The following is a 16,879-nucleotide window of genomic DNA, read 5'->3' as shown; positions in this document are numbered from 1 at the left end:
GTCAGCTGTGGGCGCCGCAGCCCAGCCTCCCCCTCCCACGATTGTTTGCGCCACGCTCAGCTGTCTTATTCTCTTGCGGTTTTCACTTTCCCCACTTTTAATTTATTCATTTACTTTGGTAAATATTGTCTCGCACTCTCTGTTTACAAGAAATGCTTAGCAAATAATGTTACTTGGAGATGATGCGATTTCGTGTAGAGTTTTTTTTAGTTTGTGCTCGTAAGTCTCACACGAAAGTTTAAGTGAATAGTTTGACTGAAGCGCGCTTTGAGAGCGGTGCATTCACATGTTGGGCGCCGGCGATTCATGGAATTTTCTTAGCGGGAGATTTAAATGTAAACCCAATTATGTGAACATGATTTTGAGGCTTATGAGTGGATTCCTTCATGCATTTTCTTAAATAAGAATAATCGGGCGTTTTCTAGAAATCAAATTCGAAATAACTAAATATGAGTATATACGTGTAAGAATAGAGCACGTGTATTGAGCTCTAAGTTTCTCTGCAGATATATCTTTAGATATATAAAAATTACTTGTCATTTTGTTTGTCCGCGATGGACTCCTAAACTACTGGACTCATTTTAGCACAATTTAGCACATTGTGTCCAGTTCGAACCAACTTAGAAGATAAGATAGTAAAAACAATTCACAAATAAAGAATACAGTGAAAGCTCTCTAAAATAAACGCGCTATTAAGCGGACATCTTCATTAACCATACACATAGTTGATGTTTATTAAGTACAATTTATTAAGCGGACAACTCTATTAACTGGTCAGAAAAGCTGGTAACCAGACATTGAGAAAGCAGCCTTGAATTCGTTATTTTTTCCGATGAAATTTATTTGTAAAAACATTTTCAAAAATAAACCTCAAGTACAATCCCTTGCATTTTTATACCGACAAAAACGTTTTCGCCTTTATTCGTTAATAAAATGTTCACTGTATTAAATTTATCATTATATGAATAATAGTATAAAATATATAAAACAGCAACGCGTAGCCGGATCCGCCAGTGATCATATATAATTAAAAATCCATACATTTTCGTTTATAATATTTGCAGTGTCAAATTTTTGTTATAAGTTATTTGGACAGTAAGCGTGTCTATGGAAATCTAGATATCTGAGCACTTAAAAACTAGTTTGTATAACATAGAAAAATAGATAGTTTCATTTTGGCTCAGATTATGAAGAGATACAACTTTTCGGTTTGAAATCATTGAAATACCATACTATTATTTTGATTTGGGTTAGCAAGAATATTTCGTTTAGCTTAGATATCGGTCTCTAAACTCGGATTATTATCATGTTAAGAACTATAACTAAATATTGTGTTCAAAACTTAACGTTTCCGGGTGACGTGATTCAGTATAAAATTGGACAAAAAGTATGGAATTGAGCACTTTTAGGTCAAATCTCATATTTCAACAACTACTAGACTACTTTGAAATGAATTTGGCTTAACATTCTTATCATGAAATTCATATTACTTATATCATTTTGAATGTTAACTGATCCATTAGTTTTACAATAGATAAAACAACCAAGAACGAATATACTGAAATAAAACTTAACACAAACTTTTATAGCCCCAAAATATCGAAAAATAACTGACTTTACAGCATATATCGGTTAATCGGAGAGAAATTTGAAGTGATTTAGGTAGATGGCTTTTCCTGAAAACTATGTAGTCAGTTCAATATTTTTATTAGTCCCATAAACTATTCTGGGCAAAAAAGTAAGATTTTTTAATATAAATTTCGCGCGAAAACCCAACATAGAAATATTTTGTATTTCTAGGTTGGTATGACTGTCAGTGATATCTGTGCAAATGTCGCATCAAAATACTCATTACATTTAGTATACGCTTGTCTTTCTGAAGTACATAAAGTGCATTCGGCGATGAGTGAAATTATTTAACAAAGAAGTTGCATTAAATTTGATGTGCGGAATTAAATTTCTGGTGCCGAAACTTTCAGAGGGTTGGAAAAGGCATTGAGTGATAATTGTTTGTAGCGAGAAAGTGGTTTTGATAGCTACAAATTATTCAAAGATGGTCGAGAGCGCGTTGACGACGAGTCATGTCCAAGGACGGTCATCAACATCAACTGATTATCCACATGTCAATGAAATAAAAGAATTGGTACTGGAGCATCGACGATTAAAAGTCAGAAATCTTACTGATATTCTTGGAATAACGGAAGGATCAGTGATAACCAAAAGCACTTAATTTTTTCCAAAAAAAGCGTCGCGTTAACGTCTGTGAAAATGATCTTATTATATATTTCGTGGCAAAGATGAGCCAAAAGTTGAAAAAACCACCTCAAAATAGGTCAAAATCTAGCTTATGCTGACAATTTTCTTCGATTATCGAAATGTGGTGCACTCGGAATTCCTTTCAACAACTCTTGGTTTTTGCACCACGATAATGTACCGTCGCATACTGCATTGACTTTTCGTCAGTTTTTCGCCAAAAATTTCAACCGATATTGTCCGCAACCACCATATGACTTCTGGCCAAAAAACTCAAACGACCACGCCGGGGAAATCGCTATGCACATTGAAGACTATTTCGGAAATTGACTTTAACAACTGTTTCGAGGACTGGAAGAAAGCTGGCAAAGGGGAATTACTATGAGGTGGATGACATAGGTTTTCAAGAATAAATTAAGAATTTTAAGATTATGAACAAAGTCTCAATATTTTTTGCCCATAGTAGTACAATACATAATATGAAAGTGTGTTCTAATAAAAGTGGGTGGAATTTTTTAGCCGAGCATAGTTGAGTTGGATGGCAAAAAGAAATAAAATCAATGCCGATCATGCTCAATCCTCCAAACATCCGATATACTTGTTTTCGATCCTCTGGGTAGGCATATTATAAATCACATTATGTCGTGGTAAGAGTTTATGGAATCATTTTTTGGTTGATTATAATCGTTTACTAATTTCGCCTATTATAATAAATTTTTGTTATAATTAGTCATTAATTTACTGTTACCTCGAAATTTTTTTCCCGGCGTTAATTCTCAAAAATGGAAAATGTATTCAGCTCTTTCTTACTGACTGTGGAGATTATCATAGAAAACATACATTTAGTGAAACCAAAGAGCAGAGCAGACAATTTGAAGGAGTTATTTCTTGAGAGCTTCTTATTACGTAAATTTTTCGCCTTTCCCTCTCAGCAGCACAGCTTCTGATAAGTCATACGCTAACGCTTATAAGCACTCGTCATAACCTATTTAAGATATCTAAAGCAAACGTCATTTGCGTTTATTAGTTTAATATACACGCGCACATATATACACACACTAATGGGCGAATGCAGTGAGATTATTGTTATCGCTTGGTCATGTTTGATCACTTGCTTAGCCGTGCAGTTGGACTCGCCTTTCTAAACACCAGCTGCCCGCTTGACAAACTGCCGGCTTTACAGATATGCATTCACATATATTCACATACATATGAGTATATACATATGTACTGCATGTTTGCCACAACCACTTTGTGCCGCTCAGTTCGCCGGTTGACGATCGTTATTGACTTTGAACTTTTTCAATGAAAGTGCACTGCAAATGGATGCCAAAGGCATAGGAATTCATACACTCACACAAATGTGTGTATGAATGTGTGTGCAATTGACGTTGCGGGTATTTGTCATGTGTGCTATTATGCCGGCTTCAACACCCAAGCCAATTTAGATGCGCCTCATTTCCTCGTTATTATTATTTACGATTGCTTTGATGCCTTTGAATTGATGAGTGCGATGGTGTGTATCAGTGTTCGTGTATAGGTAAGCACAATCAGAATTGAGTTTGTGTTGGTGAGATTTGTGTGAAAAAGTGCATTAAAATGATAAGTCAGTTCAACGCTGCTGCGATTGTTTAATGGCGAGAAGTGTGTTTCTTGTCGTGGAAGGTGCTGGGTAGACGTCAGGAGGTCCGCCACAATAACAATTTGTATTTACTCGCAATTGAGTTCTCACATATTAATCTAATCATACGATTTTCTCACAGCTCCCGAAGAAAATTAAGCTTATTCGCGTCATTTGAATATGTTAATGTATGTACATATGTACATATGTATGTAGCCAATTCAATTAAATATTTTACTGATAAGCTTGCAAAAATATAATAAACGATTTAAATACGTATGAGATCAGGGATCCCCATTGTCTAAGGTCAAGAGAAAATCAGATAGGGTTTTGCGATTACTTTCCAGGAATTTCAAAACAGTTTTTATAAGTAACAGTACAATTGAGATTAACCTGCTAATACCAGTTCCGACTGTCAAAGTGAAAAATAGAGCATAGAAGCCCCAATCTAGAAATGATGTTCAGAAAGATAACAGTTCAACTCCTCATCGAAAAAAATAACACATGAAGCATTTTCGAATGGCTCTCTGCCAATATTTTGAAAGTATTCACTTTAGACGCATTTTTAAAGATATAATCTAAAGCAAATAAATCCGAGCCTCAATTGTTTGGAACACTGCTAAATGTCACTACAAATTTAAAGGTTTTTTTCTGTTAAAAATCTTAGCCAATTAAGTTTAAGATAATCAAAAAGATTAAGAGTGAGATCATAGGCATTTTCCTGAATGCTTTTTCCAATCATCAAATGCCATATGTATGTAAATGAAATTGCATTCTAGGAATTTAAAATTTCCGCTCATAACGGTATAAGTCTACAAATAATTATTTCAAGAATTTCTATGCAATGCATTGTTGTCGTCTTATCTGTTAGGCAAGTGCATCACAGTGCATTGCTGGAGAAATTCATAACGTTTTCATATAAAACTGTAAATATGTGTATGTGTGTATGTACACGTGAGGCATGCGGCATCGACGAGTCAAGATGAATTAATTTCTAGACACGATCAATGACACTGTCAATTAGCATTGAGTGATAAGTGAAATTGATTGCTTGCATGTAAAGAAATAATTAGAGGAACACAAAATTGTAATCGCAACCGCATTTAACGGTAGTTTTCAATAGACTTGCGCATTTCAGTACTCACCAATTGGTGGAGCTCCTTGAAGCAGGAGTATATGCTTTGGCTGCTCAGGTCTTCAGCTTCGCTTACGCTGCAGTTGCCTTCGAAACATCGGGGCGTGAACACGCTGGGACCTGCACAAATAACAAACCGCACAAGAAGACTAACACATCTAAATTATTAAATTAATGCTACTGGAGCTTACCATAACTACGCTTGGAAGTGCGCCCGGTTCTCGGTATGCCGCTCGATGTGCTGGAATGCTCGCCACGTACACAGCCACAGCCATTCACGTGACACAATTTGCTCAGCAAACAAGTGCCTAAGGATTTAGACATACTCAAATATATATGACTCGGAATTATGTTCATACCTTCGTAGGATTTTTCACTTCGTCTGGACATCGTATTATTCGTTTGTAAACGTTTGTGTTTAAAACTTTCATTTCTGATTTTAAATTTTCACTGAAAATAAGAGAGAAATGACAAATTTTTGAAACAAACACTCTAGTTGTTAGGTTCCAACGAAATCTTTTTCTCTTCTTCCAGCAAACACAGACAGTTATTTTTTGTTGTTTTACCTTACCTGTAATTTGTTTCGGTTTTTTGGAATAGAAATCTTGAAAATCCATATTTTTCGTTGTAAACAAATACATAAATATGACAAATGCGCCATTGTGATTTGCAAGACACCGTAAAATCCGTTACTTGAACTGAAAGTATGAAATGTTCACATAATCATGTTAGATAATCGAATTAATGAAATTTGGAGAATAATTAGCGGGAGGAAATGCACGAGTTGCTTTTAATATGAATTCGAATTGCACTCGCTCATATGTCTGTTTGTATGTATGGAGCGGGAATAAAAACGTGCGTCCACACGCCTTCAGTTCAACAAACTGCTTGACACGAGACAACAAAACTACAACAAATACACAAAGCTTTTATACAATTGCGACAATTTATTGTATTCTTCTAACTAGGAAACCACATACATACATACGAGTCTAGGTGTGTACACGCACTGATTATTATTTAATCCGGATTATTTTCTATGCAAAAATCTAGGTTATAAATAAATTTGTGCGTTGATATTTAATTTACATAAATTGGTATCATTTAGTTCGAACATACAGCATTGACTTGAGCAGTTTTTTTTCCTACAACTCACATCTTATACGAGATATTCGCCGCAGAATTTTTCACTTAAGTGATTGCCCAGAACTGTAAACCGATTTTTGGAAAGTTGCTAAGTCATTTTGGTAATAGCAAATGCATTAAGTTTGATTTTTATAACTTTAGTATTGTCAAAATATGGAAAAAGTTCCAATTATAATTTTTTATATAATATAATTTATATAATATTACATATGTATCTATTTAAAATTGTTCAAATACCAGAAACTTATAACGAGAGACATGCCCGGTTTAACAGTCCATACTTAAGTTGTGCTTAAATACTGAAAATGGGAGACTTAAGCAGTGCTTAAGTAACAGGTGATTTTTGTTTTGAATTGTTTTGAGTTTTCGAAATCTTTCTTAATGTTCGAGCAAGTGTCCGTCCGCTTGCATTCGATGACAGCTTTATACTTTTCCACCAGTTCCAGTAGGTGCTCTGACTCGATAGCGGTGAAATTCGGGGTTCTTTTGTGGTTTTCATCCATTTTCGATATAACTTTCCTCGCAAATTTATGTATTCTCTGTTATAATATAAATATTTCAAACATATTTTTATGGATGACATTTGTAAAACATATGTTGCTCATAACGTTGCCATACATCATAATAAAATTTTATAGAAATTAAGCATTGACTGTGAAACGCAAACGACTACTCAGTCTCAGTTCAAACCTTTAGAACCTCATTAGCGGTATCTTGAATTGCTCGATATTTCCCGGAATTGTTCTTTGGCGTAAATATATGATTCGCTTAAAGTAGGTTCATGACCTCATCTCACAAATATAGCGATCTCAAAAACGTTTATAAATGGCATTGGCGGAGGTATATTTTACTTAACAATTTTCTACAAATTTGTTGAGTTAAATTCAAATTTGACCACAAGAGTGTAAAAAGCTTCGTGAAAGTGAAACCCGAAACTATATTTCTGAACATATAGGTAGGGATCTTAGATCATCAAAATATTGCCTCGCTTAACGGCTTACGATACATGGGCTTCCTTGGGAACTTTATTAACAATTTTTTTCTCAGAAAAAAAATTAAATATATTATTAGAATTTTTTAATGTTACAAACATACACTGTTAACAAAGAAATTCTGAAAAAATATTTTTAATTCGGTCATTTCCGATGACCTCTCGGAAAAAAAATTGAGCCGGTGTTGGCAGGATAACTACTTACTGCATAATCTAAAGTGAAAAAATATGTGTTTTAGTTAAAACTTTAACTTAGAATTTGGTCGTAGAAATAAACTGAAAATTGGAATTTTGGCAGAAATTTTTACAAAACAATGAAAAATTCAGTAAAAATTTCGGAACATTTTTTTCAAATAGTTGTAATTGAAAAAAGTCCTTCGTCCAAGTTTTTAAGAATTATATCTCAACGACCTGTGTAAAATTTCTTGAAGATCGGTTGAGTAAGTCTCGAGAAATCTTGCCAACTAACTTCAAAAACACAGTTTCGAGAAAAACGCGTTGAAAGATGGCGCACTAAGAAGAGCGCACAAGTTCTCAAGGCGGTATCATCAAAACTATTACTTGGATCAACTTGAAAATTTAGGACAATATTCTAGAGATTTTGTAAAATTTAATAAGGCAATCAAAATTTTAGATTTTTTGAAACCTGTAAACCCGATCTAAATTGTTCATGCAAAAAGTAATAATTTTCGAACCACGACTGATTTTCGGTTTTAGCGAAAAGTGCTGTCGCCATACGATAATGAACTAGTAATATACTGGTTTATTGGTGTAACCTCGTAATTAAGAAGAACTTTTCCCTTCCATAATTTCACATAACTTTGGATCTCGCTTTGTTCCCCTAACCCAAATGGAGCAGCAAATCCTTTTGCTACAGTGTTGTTCCACTAAACGTGCGCATAATTCCATAATAACTCCTGCCATTTGAGACTGATGACGTACAAAAGATCTTTCAAGCGCTGATTTTTGAATACTTGATTTGTAAGGAATTCTGTGCTAAACACTGCCAGCTGTCGCCTGCCATCTGCTCAATTTCCACATTGTGGGTGCTTTTATGGAATGTTTCGTTCATTGTAGTTGTCAATAGGAGGGGTGTAGTTGAATATTAATTGAAAAGCTACGTCCGCTAATGACGATCGCGATACTGAAACGCATTTCACACGTTCAAATGTTGTAGTATCCATAGAAGTAGATGGCGGCGTGTGGCGACGTACTTTTCTATTGTCATTATCGTTTCGTTGGAATTCCTTGTAGATTGGAAGTGATATCGATATATCTTTATATGTATATGTATGTTGTGTGTGAATACAAGTGTTTCGGTAATTATTTATTGACTTTTTGTTGAAAGACGCGTAATTGGCTTAGCATTAGTTTTGTATACTTGAATTTGAGAAGATTAACTTCCACTTATCGAGCGGAAAGTGTGGCTCAATTAATTGCAACTCCTCAACTCTATGTATTGTTCAAATGATAAAACGAATAAAATGCATTCAAAAAGTTGGCCGAGGAAATGGACTTATTGCACTGCGGATACATGTGGGTCTCACGGAATCGCACTACCAACTTTTTCTTGGTAATAAATATTTGGTAATAAATTTTTAAACAATTTTTTAAAGTTTCCCAAACACGTCTATGTGTTTATGGTATACATTAAATACTGTTATATTAAACTATTCTATACAGTGAAAATACTATCTACGAATAAAGGCGATAACGCTTTAATTCCATCATCAAAACGCGTGTTCTCCAAATTATGAATAAACTGTCTTTGGAAGATTCGCCAGGTCTTATTTAAAATTCTCAGAAGACCTTGATAAATTAGATAGTGAGGTTTTGAAGAGGTGTTTTTTTTAAATATCTAAAGTGAGGCCATTCGATCTGAACATTGTATATAATGACTAAATTTTTTGTAATGCCATATAAAAATTTGTTTTTATTTCCTTTGTGTTTGATTATCCAAAACTTAGGATTTCTTAATTAAATACGTGGGTGAAATTACAGGCGCGTTCAATACCTATTATAATTTGGTTTTGAATAAAAGTGTTGAACATTAAAATTGTGTTTTTTTGTTTAATCGGAGTTGGTGAACAGACTTCTCAGGAAAGCAAATTGAACAAAATTTTGAAACTTATTAAAGCAGAGACATTTTTATAACTAAATATATATGGTATATATGCTTTACGATATTAAGTCGTTAACGGTATTTCAACTACAAAAAAAAAAATAAAATAAAATCGGAGGTCTAGTGAAATTAAATCCTTTATTTTTGCATAAAATCCAATTAGGTGAAATATGCATGGCCTTATTCCATCACTTGATTCATTTGGAAGATTATTTCATAACGCCACTCTCGTAGAAACCTTTTTACAAAACTGAGTCAGTCGATGTTCATAAGCTTCCCTTGCGGCGAGTTTTTCACATTCACCATAGACAAGAACAATCATATTACTCTGAGAATTTTGTAGAATTTTGTTCTTCCATTACACCAATTCGTTTTACAAACCTGATGAGGGGCAACAAAGTCTTCAAAAATATTCAAATATTAAAGCTCCAAAGCTGACTTACATTCTTATCAGTTTAACATCGCTTTATTGTGACTATAAATCAATTTTATCACGTTCCTTTGCAATTTTGTCCGAACTATTAACGATTGTGTAATTAACTGTTATTGTAAATTATCGATCAAACTGGTGTATTTAGAAACCACTTTTATTTTTTCTATAGATATAGTTATCGGTTACTGACCAATAAACTAATAAATCAGTAAAAATGCAGACAAAGCGATTATTTAGTACTTTAGTTCAGCATTTTTATTGATACAGGTACTTGGCGCAATTATGCTTGTTCTTTCAATTCCATTAAATCCTTAATTGCGACTACTCTTGACGCATGCAAATATGTATGTATGTATGTAGGGTATATTTGATAAGAGCTGCTTGTTATCGTTAAGCCATCTTAAAGAGACACTCATACGCCGTGGTGGTGGCCGAAAGGGTGGCCCGAAACGCATTTATGCACAGAAAAAAGCCGAACAACAAGCTAACCTGCTGCCGCGCTGCTCTTCAACATTTCCGTTTACACTTAGAAAGATAGACAATGTAAACAACATAACTTGGCAATGTTCGACGGCGCGTTGTTGCTGTTCTCACTTCTGTTCTGTTGCTGCTCCTGCGTCGCTCCTGAGTTGGCGTTTACTAACTGTAATGTTGTTTGCCGTTTGTGAGAGATGTTTCTCGCTTTTTTCTGGCTGCTGTAATAATTGCGATTGTGACAAGTTAATTTGATTGAAGTCTTTTGCACTCACCTGCTTGCATCAACTTCCTTGCATCAACTTCCTTGCCAATGCATGTACTCACTTACGCGCGTGAGAATGTGTGCGTACATGTGTCCACGATGCTGACGATTGTCAGCAATATTTATACTCTCGCAACAAAGTTGCTAATGAGAGTATTATAGCTTTGTTCACATAACAGTTGTTTGTAAGTCCTAAAACTAAAAGAGTCAGATATAGGGTTATATATACCAAAGTGATCAGGGTGAGGAGTAGAGTTGAAATCCGGATGTTTGTCAGTCCGTCCGTCCGTCTGTCCGTCCGTCGGTGGGAGAAGGAAGCTGCACCCAGGCTTTTTTTAAAAATTGAAAATGGGCGTGGCGTCGCCCACTTATGTACCAAAAACCATATCTCAGGAACTACTAATCTAATTAATTTTACAACAAAATAAAAGAATATGTAAATGACGGATAATGAAATCTCGATTATCACTTTATCATGCGAGAGTATAAAATGTTCGGTGACACCCGAACTTAGCCCTTCCTTACTTGTTTTGAGTATTTTTATTATCATGGCGCTAATAAATTCTTCAGCGCCGATATCTTGCATCATTCCCCCATTGTTTAGCGGCTGGGCAGTCGTCCACCGACTAGTGATTTCTTAATTTTATTTTTTCTTATCGTAGTATATTGGATAAATGAGATTTCAGTTTCTTATGCACTGACGTCATCACAACATAAATGTCTAACATACAAATGTTCGCCTCGGATCAAGCTCAGCGCTCCCTTACTTGTTTCTTATTATTCTCCTGCAAATACATATCTGGCAGTGGAGTGTATTTATGGTTTTGTATATACATATGTATGTAAGTCGGTGGAGCGATATGGTTTATTTGTTACCGATTGTTTTCAAACCGTGTCCGAGTTATTTCAAAAATTCATTCTGTTAATCGTCGTTAATTGATTTAGACGCGTAACTCCCCAAAATGGCTAAAAAATAACAGTTTAACGCCAACTCGGTGCGCGCGTTTACACTTGTCGTGAACGTCGCGATCTGTGTCAGTAAAAACACAAGTGGATAAATAAAGAGTGCAATGCATAATTGATAAAAGTGTTGAGTAAGGAAGATTACTTGACCACAGAAAATTAATTTTAAGGAAAAGTAAAAAACACTCTGGAATAAAATGATGGAGCAAAAAGGTATATTGAAAATCATCATGTCAAAAATTATATGTTTTGTAGTAACCGGGAATTGTAATTAAAACTCTCCGGGAAAATGATATTTCAAAAAAATGTACCCTGCTAAGTTGGTAGGACTATCCTTAATTAATATGCCTAATATGAGCGCGATCTGTCAACCAGTTTGTTTACAGCAGCTGCTAAAGTCGGTACACCTCAATAGAGCGTTACGATTTTTACATTGGATAAAAATATAAAAAATATTTATCTCAAATTTTGTATTTCTAACCAAATTTCGTGTGCGGAATAGTTGCGAATGTTGGAAAATGCCTACGGCCCTCGACCTCTTAAACTGATGAAAATATTAAAAAAGTAAATGATAAGGTGCTTAAAAATCATCAGGCAAGTATTGAAAGGATGGCAATAGAGATCGACATCTCTCGCGAGTTCGTTCGAATGATTTTAGTGTATATTTTTGGTATGAAACGCGTTCTTGTTCGATTCGTCCCGGTAAAACTGAATTTTTTTCAAAAAGATTATCGTAAGCCAGATGCTATTTGCGTGCGTGCGAATTTAGATCTCATATTCATGGAGAGCATTTTAACTGCCGACGAGACAAGAGTTTATGAGTTTGCTATACAAACAAGACAACAATCATCGGAATGGATGGAAAAAAACGAGCTGAAACCAAAAACGAAACACGCCAAAGCCGCTCAAAAATCAAAGTGAATTTGTTCCGAGACGACAGACTGCAAATAATATCAAGTGTCCCGAGGTCTGGAAAAATCGTTGACATAAGTGTTTTACATCTGGTGGGGATTACTTTGAAGGCGACAAAATAAATATTGATGAATAATTAAATATTTTGCGATTTGTTTACAATTCCCGGGTACTTTTTTGTCATAAAAGCGCTAAGCTTATATATTCTTTGTTTTAAAAATTTCAACTTTGTTTTTATAGAATAACAAATTTCGTAATTTGGAAAGAAGCTAAAATTCATTTTCTGTTGAATCCGTTTAACTGAAAATATTTGTAGGTTTCTTTTTACTAAGAATTTGCTCCTTTATTTTGGATTACCACTTATCTTTTGTAAGCGAGTTGGGAAGGGGTGTTCATATTATTTACAAGTTGAAAGTACTTTAAAACAACGATTAGTCTCCTCATATCATTCGCTTTGTTTTTTGTTAGGCTTTAGAGTGTTGTCAATGAGAGTATTTAAAAATTCCATTGCGTTTATGTTCTAAGTTTTGAAAACTATATTTTAAGATCCTTATTTGGTAATCAATCTCCTTAGACTCCAATAATATTTCTTTGATATTTAAGATATAGTTCAGAACCTTAGCGAGTATTCTTTCGCCGATAGCTTAAAATAAAATGACTTCTTAATCGATGAAAGCAATTTAAGTGAATACATAATTATATAAAGACTGGGAAACAGGTCAAGAAACTAGTTTCGAATGATATTTCCAGTTAAGCCGCCTGTAAAATCTATACAAAATCAAGTATATCATCTTCCCATCGCGCTTCACTTACATTGCATTATACATAGTGCTTATCCTCCTGGAATGATTATCCATTTAATACGCTACTGACGGAACTGAAAAAATTACAATTATCATATTAACTTCACATGGCATAAAGCTAATTCCAAATAACGTTATTCTGCTGCCTAACAACAACATTAAGCGGATCCAAAAATTTAGATCCGAATTAATTTTTGCATGCAGACATTTTCTAAATTTGTTGTTGGACGAAATCATATATACATATATGCTTGAAACTATGTGGCTTCAGCAACACATAACTTTTTAAAAGCAAAACAATGCATTTTAGTACATATCTTCTTCTTCTTCGATTATCAAATCTCACTAAAATACTACAAAAGTTTTCCACTAGGTGCAATATTATACATATAGCAAAATGTGAGCAACATTATACTTATTCTTTAATCTAATCTTCTAATTTGTGTATATTTGCAGATAATAAGCCTATTAATGGCGTTGCCCACGGCACAGAACCTAAAAGAACTGCAAATGGAGAATCGGCGGCCGATGAAATTCATGAGCTTACGACAACTGTCGATAAATCACTGGAGAATTCGATTGAACCTAACATTGGCCTAGGTGATAAGAATAAAGATGGTGCGGAGCATGACGGTAGCATCGAACCTGTTTCCAATGTTTCTGAAGCAGAGGGACAAACGAAGGTGAATTTCATGGCATAGATTAAAAAAAAAGCGCATACACTTGAGCATACTGCATAGAACAAGGAAAAGGACTCTCGGTTAATCTTGTTACTAACATGAGCGGCGAATAGAAAGTTTAAGTTCAAGAGGGGGACTTGAAAACTTCTGAATTTACCACGTACCTTGTTTTAATTTCCTTTAGCTGAAATGGTCTTTACGACGATCTAATCCAAGCAGCGACATTTATCTCTATAATATGATTATTAGCTTCATAGTAATCAGTACCCAACGAAATACTCCTTAGCATCCCGTTGAATTTGACTCATGTTTTAAGTTGCTTATTTTCTATCGACTTCAGGTCTTTTAGATTGAGCACCCAGAAAATTAGTTTGTCTCAATCGTCGCAAAGTTGGTCGCTGGAGAACTTGGTGTCTTTCGTTGTAGTAAATTTCTTAGCCTGATTGAAAAATTTGACATCGAAGGACCCTCTACTGAGACTGAACAGATAGTCAATATATGTATGTATACTCTAATGAGGCCAGAAATTCAAAAGTTCAATGGATTGTGAATTTAAACTTTTTATTTGTTTGTTTCATCATTTGTTTTCGTGTAAATTGAAAGTGGGAGCTAAATAAAGAAAAACTCATTTATTAATTAATATTGGTAAATTCTACAAAAATACCTCTTTTTATTTTCAGAAACTACTTTTTCCGAAATCAATATTCTTTATCATCAGCTATGAGTTTTGCAGAGGTTTTCACTACTATGGCATGCGAAGTAAGTGTCGAACTTCTTTTTCTTATTTTCTTATTGAACTATCCTTAATTTTTTCCATCCATGTGCAGCCATTCTGGTGCTGTACCTGAGTCGGCAGCTTGATTATGATGATGACACCACTACAGTTATATTCCATGTCTACGCTATGCTTGGATACTTCCTGTGCGTATTTGGTGCTATTATCTCAGATAGTTGGCTTGGAAAATTCAAAACGATCTTATATCTCTCGTTCGTTTATGTTGCTGGCTCAGCGTTGGTTACACTTGGTGCGGTGCCACCGTTGAATTTGCCTGCTACGACATTTACCATGGTCGGCTTGGGATTAATGTCTTTGGGTTCGGGTCTTGTAAAACCATCCATCTCCGCTTTTGGTGGGGATCAGTTTAAATTACCTGAGCAAGTGAAGCAAATGACCACCTTTTTCTCAATGTACTACTTTGTGGTCAATGCTGGTTCATTGATTTCGATTACAGCAACACCAATATTACGCGATGATGTGCACTGTTTCGGCGAAAAGGACTGTTATTCACTGGCTTTTGGCTTACCAGCTTTGTTCGTAGTTGTCTCCATAGGTGAGTGTTTATTTGACAATTACAATTATTTCAACTAAAATATGAGTTATAGTTGTCTTTGCGTTGGGTCGTCCACTTTACAAGAACAAACCGCCGGCGGGAAATATGGTCGTATTAGTCAGCAAAACCATTGGTGTAAGTTCACTCTAATTATCTAATGAAGTTAGGAAAATATTATTTTGATATACTTACATTCTTTAGAACGCAATTGCTACCAAATGGAGTGAGAAGAAGACCAATCCTCGCGAACACTGGCTGGACTATGCCGATAAGAAATATGATCATCAATTGATCGAAGATGTCAAAGTGTTGATGCGTGTGCTTGTACTCTATTTGCCCTTACCCGTTTTTTGGGCGCTCTTCGACCAGCAGGGTTCACGTTGGACTATTCAGGCAACGCGTATGGATGGCGACATGGGCTCGTGGAATATCAAACCAGATCAAATGCAACTGATAAATCCTTTACTAATTCTGGTTTTCATTCCTCTTTATGAACTCGCCTTCTATCCTCTGCTTGCTTTCGTCGGCATTCGTCGTCCATTGCAAAAGTTAACATTGGGTGGCATTTTTGCGGGCATAGCTTTCGTTGTTTCCGGTCTTGTGGAGCTAAGCCTGGAGGTGAGCTATTTCTATTTCCTTATGTTAGTAAATACTTTATCTCAATGAAATATATTTCTATAGGACACCTATCCAATTCTGCCAACAGCTGGAAATGCGCAACTTCGTGTCTACAATGGCGAAAACTGTGACTATGCCATCACCTCTAATTTGACCGGTTTAAACTTCGACATTGCTTCGCTCGATATGTTTGTGAACCGCAGCATCAATATTGACTCAACGAATCATCTGTATGTCGAATTTGAGTTCACCGAGAAAGCCGGTCTAAACTGCTTTGAATTTCCAAAGCAGACCTTTGTTTTCGATACAACAACAGCACATTATTTGTTTTTGAATTCGAAAAACAACACACATCCGTTAATATGGGGGCAAGACACGATAAGCAAACCCAGTCGCGGTTATCCGTTTGTACGTACTTTGGCGAACGTTCAGGCAGGTCGACAAATTGAGTGGAGGAATAAGAAAGGCTCCATCGAGCACACAGAACCCGCCAATTTGCGCAACGAAACCGAGCTAAAGTCTGGCGATTATGATGTTTTGGTCGATAACACGCTAGCTGCCACGGAGTATCTCAGTGTTGGTGGCAGATACACAATCATAATAAATGAAGAAACAACTGGTGTTTATAAAAGTAATGTTGTAATTGTAACGGAACCAAATTCGATGTCCATTTTTTGGTTAATTCCGCAATACGTAATTATGACACTCGCCGAGGTTATGTTCTCCGTAACTGGCCTAGAGTTTTCATACGCGCAAGCCCCAGTGTCGATGAAGTCGGTACTGCAAGCCTGTTGGCTACTTACAGTTGCATTCGGTAATGTGATCGTCGTGATTATTGCCGAATTGAAACTTTTCGATTCACAAGCCGACGAGTTCTTCCTCTTCGCTGGTATTATGTTTATCGATATGATCATCTTCATGTTCGTTGCCTACCGGTACAAGCCAAATAATCCGGCCGCACACAGCGAAGTCGAGCCATTGACGCCGGCGGAAACTAACGAGAAGGTTGGCATTGACAATGTGGCCAAAACGATCGACGAGTAGGCTGAATATCTTTATGTTGAGTGGTACAAATAAATATGTAATTTAATGTTAATTAATAGGAGTATTAGTTTTAGACCTGGTGAGTTTA

At 35.5% G+C, this 16,879-nt stretch overlaps 1 protein-coding gene across 1 annotated transcript; it reads left to right on the top strand.

The window, feature by feature from the left end:
- The first annotated feature begins 266 nt into the window (after positions 1–266).
- LOC120774085 (peptide transporter family 1-like) lies at positions 267–16,879 on the top strand. The gene is made up of 7 exons (XM_040103416.1): positions 267–335; positions 13,575–13,801; positions 14,479–14,557; positions 14,626–15,129; positions 15,182–15,264; positions 15,331–15,747; positions 15,811–16,879. The coding sequence occupies exons 1-7, from the start codon at positions 287–289 to the stop codon at positions 16,789–16,791; spliced, it is 2,340 nt and encodes a 779-aa protein (XP_039959350.1). The 5' UTR covers positions 267–286; the 3' UTR covers positions 16,792–16,879.

Source organism: Bactrocera tryoni, chromosome 4 (assembly GCF_016617805.1).
Source record: "Bactrocera tryoni isolate S06 chromosome 4, CSIRO_BtryS06_freeze2, whole genome shotgun sequence".
NCBI classification, from domain to species: Eukaryota; Metazoa; Arthropoda; class Insecta; order Diptera; family Tephritidae; genus Bactrocera; species Bactrocera tryoni.
Note: the sequence above shows the minus strand (reverse complement) of the source record. Positions and strands in the feature narration are given on the sequence as shown.